This window comes from Lucilia cuprina, chromosome 2 (genome assembly GCF_022045245.1).
Source record: "Lucilia cuprina isolate Lc7/37 chromosome 2, ASM2204524v1, whole genome shotgun sequence".
Lineage (NCBI taxonomy): Eukaryota > Metazoa > Arthropoda > Insecta > Diptera > Calliphoridae > Lucilia > Lucilia cuprina.
Window position 1 is genome coordinate 65,643,872 of NC_060950.1, and position 5,803 is coordinate 65,649,674.

Consider the following 5,803-nt stretch of genomic DNA (forward strand, 5'->3'; position numbering starts at 1 on the left):
GTTCTAGTTCAGTTCTAGTTCAGTTCTAGTTCAGTTCTAGTTCAGTTCTAGTTCAGTTCTAGTTCAGTTCTAGTTCAGTTCTAATTCAGTTCTAGTTCAGTTTTAGTTGAGTTCTTGTGTAGTTCTAGGATCTACTGAAAGACTCTTTCCTATAAACGTTTGTATAGAAAATAATTGAAAATCTAGGTCTTCCAAAGCTAACCTTTAAGTATCCACACAAAACCAAATTACATTTAAAAAGTAAAAAAGTAAAATTTTCAAACTACTGATAATTTTGAACTAAATTCGATAATTTCGCTACCAAATAAACAAGTACTTACTTGTTTTCTAAAACAATTTTAAAGCCAATTTAAAAATTTGCTAAACAGAATAATAAACTTTCAAGTTCCATTCAAAAATTTTAAATGATCAACAACAAAAACTATCAAAACTTACTTGTTAAATGATAATTTAAAGCAGCCACTTCTAAAACCTGGCTGCATTGAGGACACTTAGTCAGGAATGGACAAGATTTCCAATAGTGGCGATCCAATTGAGCTTGATCGCCATTTTGCGAGGACCAATCACAAAAGGGACAACGACTGCAAGAAACAAATGTTTATAATGAAAAAAATAATGTTTTCAGGGTCCTACTTACATAACATCCGCTGCCTCTTCAAATGATTCAGAATTTGAGTTGGAGTTTTTTCTAGAACTACTGGCCGATATCATGGATCTTTTCAACTGTTCATTATACTGTTGTTTGCCATTACATTTGGCAATATCTTTACCTGAAGTTAAGTAACCATTACTACCTCCTGGATTACCCGCTTGAGCCAAAGTTTGACCACTTTTACTCTTTAAAATACGTGTTTCAGATCTTCTCATGGGACTTGATTGGGAGTCAGGAGATTTGCAACCAAAACTATAGGGACTAGCACGACTGTCGGAGCTACCACTTGCCCCGCCACCACCACCGCCCAACTGTAAATGATCCACAGCACTACGATTTGAGGGTGGTGATTGTGGATCACTGGAACTATGACCGCCAGCATATTTGTTTGCCTCCAACATCTCTGCCTTACGTTCCAAGTCCAACTTATCAAATTCTGTAAACAATTGGCGATACAATAAATTGCGTCGTGTTATATCATCATCAGGCGGTAGCTGTTTACGCACAAGACGAGGATTTACTTTGTACACTAGCAAAAGTATCCTCTCGGCTACTTTACGCACCGGCTCCGCTGGATGATGTATGCCCGAACAGCCACACTCAGACAAAGCTCTACACGTTAGTCCGCTATGTTTGTCAGTGCTAATGCCTTGACTTAGCACCAATTGTTCTAACATTTGCATACGACTCAAGGCCAAGCGAGGATGTGTACCCGAACTAACAGTTCTGGATAAAGCGGGCGCCACTAGATGCTGTTCCTGCACTTCGGGACAAGAGGCTATACTCAATATAGTATGTTGAGCCAATGTATGTATTCGAGCCGACGGATCTCCCGATTTGGCCAACAATTCGGGCAGCAAACGATCTACACAGCGGGCCACCTCACTCTGCGACACTCTGCCGGGCACATATTCCAAAAATAGCACTCGCACTGTTTCGGTGGCTTGATTAAATACCGAATATACAGCATCTCGTACTGAACGATGTAGTAGGAAAGCAGCACTGCGTGCTACTTTATTAGGTCCGGCTGTATTTTCACTATTTGAATTATTGGCATTCGGTTGCGTTTCAATTTCGTGGCCCTTAAGGAAATTGCGTAAACGTACTAGACCATCTTCACGATCTTGAAATTGTCGTGAGTAGAATTGTTCCACCTGTGGAGTGAAATTAAAGTGTTAGGAATTTTGGTCTTTGTTTTCGGAAGAAAAGTTAATGAGGTTAGGGTGAGTGTGGTTTCTAGTTCAGTTCTAGTTCAGTTCTAGTTCAGTCCTAGTTCAGTTCTATTTCAGTTCTAGTTCAGTTCTAGTTCAGTTGTAGTTCAGTTGTAGTTCAGTTGTAGTTCAGTTGTAGTTCAGTTGTAGTTCAGTTCTAATTCAGTTCTAGTTCAGTTCTAGTTCAGTTCTAGTTCAGTTCTAGTTCAGTTCTAGTTAAGTTCTAGTTCTGTTCTAGTTCAGTTCTAGTTATGTTCTAGTTCAGTTCTAGTTCAGTTCTAGTTCAGTTCTAGTTCAGTTCTAGTTCAGTTCTAGTTCAGTTCTAGTTCAGTTCTAGTTCAGTTCCAGTTCAGTTCTAGTTCAGTTTTAGTTCTGTTCTAGTTTAATTCTAGTTCAGTTCTAGTTCAATTCTAGGTCAGTTCTAGTTCAGTTCTAGTTCAGTTCTAGTTCAGTTCTAGTTCAGTTCTAGTTCAGTTCTAGTTCAGTTCTAGTTCAGTTCTAGTTCAGTTCTAGTTCAGTTCTAGTTCAGTTCTAGTTCAGTTCTAGTTCAGTTCTAGTTCAGTTCTAGTTCAGTTTTAGTTCGGTTCTTGTTCAGTTCTGTTATAGAATTAGTTCAGTTCTAGTTTAGCTCCTATTCTGAAACTGTTTTAGCTCCGAGAGTCTCATATTCTGATGCACACACCCAGCATGACCTCTTTTTTAATCACTTTCAAACTAACCATATCATTACCAAAGACCAAAATTGGCAAAGCCGCCTGACGACGTTCACGATCGTTTAAACGTGAACGACCACGATTGGGATCGGAGTCCAGTAAAGCGGTACCTTGACACTCTCTTAAAAATTCATTAGTATTCGAACTGGATCATCAAAAGGATTTTATAGTATAACATCAACATACATCGAAATGATATTATTTTTGGTATATAGGTATAGTTTTTATTTAAATAAAATTACAAGATGAAGAGAAAAAAATTTTTGGGAATAGGTAGAGCAAACATGATGTAGTGTAGTTACAATAAGGCGAAGAAGCGAGCATGAAATGGGAATAAAATTAAAAAAAGAAAAATAATTAAAACTAAGTTTTCTAAAACATGAAAATGTTAAGAGATGAAGATAAGTATTGATGTAACTACTAAGATGACTAGGTTCATACATTATCCGTAGCGCTATTGAAAACAAAACATGCAGTTAGATTTGTACATTTACATGTCAGTGTTCTGTTTTTTTTACTATAACATCCAAAAACTTAAGGGAGAATCTTTGACTTTTTTATTTGGAATTTTACTTGGTAGATCTCTAAGACTAAAGGATTATTAGCGAGAAAACACATCTATAGAAATTAGACATGAAACTATAATGTTTGTTGTAATTAAACTTACTGCCTTAGAGTGGGTATGGCACGATCTTCATATTCTTCATAGGAATTGCGAGGAGCACTTTTATTGCGCCTCCTTAAAGAACCCTGATGACTGGACATGGGTGAACTATGACGGCTGGGACTGCGGCGCATATTCAATTTGGGCGACATGGGTATTTCATCGTGAGATTTACGTAAACTGGCGGCCGATAACGTTGAAATATTGTCACTTATACTGTTGCTGTGATTGGTCTGAGAGAGATTGCCTAAACCTCCGGTAGAGCTATTGCCATCTGTAGAGGATTTATCATCTTGGGCACTTTTAGGACTCATAGTTGCGGCCAAATGAGCCTCTGCCAAAGCTTGGGCCACATCTTGTAAACTGGGCGCTACCGGTAGTATGGGTTTGGAGGCATAAACCTCACAAGCCATATCATTAGAGGCCATCGATTCGCCATTTTTCTCTAACAACTCATCGATTAGTAAATGCTTGAATACCGACGATTTGTACATTTCTATTTGTTCTTTTCTTAGCTTGGCCGTAGTAAAATCTTCCTGTTGCACTGCCTGGCGTTTGGCCAAGGCATAACGTCCTAGTCTTTCACCAGCGGTGCGTAAAGCACTCATACATAGCTTAAGTTTGCGAGCATATTCAAAACGTTCTGTGGCCACAGCTTTTAACTTGCGATCTTCCATTTCTCGTATGATCTCGGCTATAGATTCTTCTACATACATCGAAAATAACAAATCATCACACATCGAAGCTAAGGCAGACTCTCCCGAAGAGTCTTGTGTAGATTGTTGTTGCTGTTCTTGATTAGAAGCTGCAGCAGCACTGCTGCCTCCATTTTCCTCCGTTTCCTTTGTCTGTCCATTAGCAGTCACATCCAATTCTTCGCCCAAAACATTTACCGCTATTAAAGCGATTTGTTTATCGGTATTGAAGTCATTAACATGCGGACCACTTAGTCTCAGTTTTAAATGTGTGCCTTTGCGAGGATTAACCGAAACACTTTGCAGTTCGCGGGATTTATAATTGGTGGCAGCATTATCTGCCAAGGCCACAAAACCCAAAAAATCAAAACATTGTGAAGAGGGTGTACTGGGTATACTTTTGGGGGAATAATGTAACCAGAGTTCAACTTTTTCGGCTGTTGGAATAGATAAAATTACAAATGCTATAGGATTTGTTTACATTCAATCCGCTAGAACTTACGTATCAGATACTGGTGGGCTAACAACTGTATACGACATATTTTCGCCGGCTTATGAAATCTTAAGACAATATCATGTGAAGTTAAAGTACTACCCACTGCACTGCGCCAGCCATGAACCGTAGGTCCATGGGTATTTAGTTCACTAGCTGGAAAGTTAGGATCTTCATCTGTAAACAAAATGAAAATGAAGAAAACACATTAGTTTTCAACTTAATATTAAATAAAGCAAAAATATATTTAAAACGTTGTCCTATTTCATAATAACAATTTCTTACAGTGTTCGACTCTCACTCTTCTCTTTTACTCATAATCTGCTTTTCAATATTAACATGTTTTGCTTTCTCACTCCCTCTTTAACTCAAATATGTTTGTATATTTAATTAACTACACACTTGATTGAACCAATGAAATGTTATCAACATAATCGAATATTAATCGAATACGAAAGCCACAATAAAAACAAACAAAAAATAAAACAACAATAAAATCAAAAAAAGGAAAAAACTCACTCAGCAACAAATAAAAAAAACAAAACAAGTGTCATGAAGATGATAAAAATAAACCAAGAAAATGAAATTGGGAAACTAAGAGAGTTGCCAGATGCATGGGACATAAATTACGAAAAATAAATTCAGTTTTAGTTCAGTTCTAGTTTAGTTCTAGTTCATTTCTAGTTCAGTTCTAGTTCAGTTCTAGTTCAGTTCTAGTTCAGTTCTAGTTCAGTTCTAGTTTAGTTCTAGTTCATTTCTAGTTCAGTTCTAGTTCAGTTCTAGTACAGTTTTAGTTTAGTTCTAGTTCAGTTCTAGTTCAGTTCTAGTTCAGTTCTAGTTCAGTTCTAGTTCAGTTCTAGTTTAGTTCTAGTTCAGTTCTAGTTCAGTTCTAGTTCAGTTCTAGTTCAGTTCTAGTTCAGTTCTAGTTCAGTTCTAGTTCAGTTCTAGTTCAGTTCTACTTCAGTTCTACTTCAGTTCTACTTCAGTTCTACTTCAGTTCTAGTTCAGTTCTAGTTCAGTTCTAGTTTAGTTCTAGTTCATTTCTAGTTCAGTTCTAGTTCAGTTCTAGTTCAGTTCTAGTTCAGTTCTAGTACAGTTTTAGTTTAGTTCTAGTTCAGTTCTAGTTCAGTTCTAGTTCAGTTCTAGTTCAGTTCTAGTTCAGTTCTAGTTTAGTTCTAGTTCAGTTCTAGTTCAGTTCTAGTTCAGTTCTAGTTCAGTTCTAGTTAAGTTCTAGTTCAGTTCTACTTCAGTCCTACTTCAGTTCTACTTCAGTTCTACTTCAGTTCTACTTCAGTTCTACTTCAGTTCTAGTTCAGTTCTAGTTCAGTTCTAGTTCAGTTCTAATTCAGTTCTAGTTCAGTTCTAGTTCAGTTCT

The 5,803-nt window shown here is 37.2% G+C and overlaps 1 protein-coding gene across 1 annotated transcript in view; it reads right to left on the reverse strand.

The window, feature by feature from the left end:
• Positions 1–4,618, reverse strand: part of LOC111686398 (centrosomal protein of 104 kDa) — a gene marked incomplete at its 5' end in the record, with an annotated part of 5,301 nt that extends 683 nt beyond the window's left edge. The window contains 7 exons of the mRNA XM_046956159.1: positions 136–202; positions 321–327; positions 436–581; positions 638–1,806; positions 2,583–2,721; positions 3,244–4,372; positions 4,438–4,618. Of these exons, the coding sequence (XP_046812115.1) occupies positions 136–202; positions 321–327; positions 436–581; positions 638–1,806; positions 2,583–2,721; positions 3,244–4,372; positions 4,438–4,618 (2,838 nt within the window). The remainder of the gene's footprint in view (positions 1–135; positions 203–320; positions 328–435; positions 582–637; positions 1,807–2,582; positions 2,722–3,243; positions 4,373–4,437) is intronic.
• Positions 4,619–5,803: the final 1,185 nt, after the last annotated feature.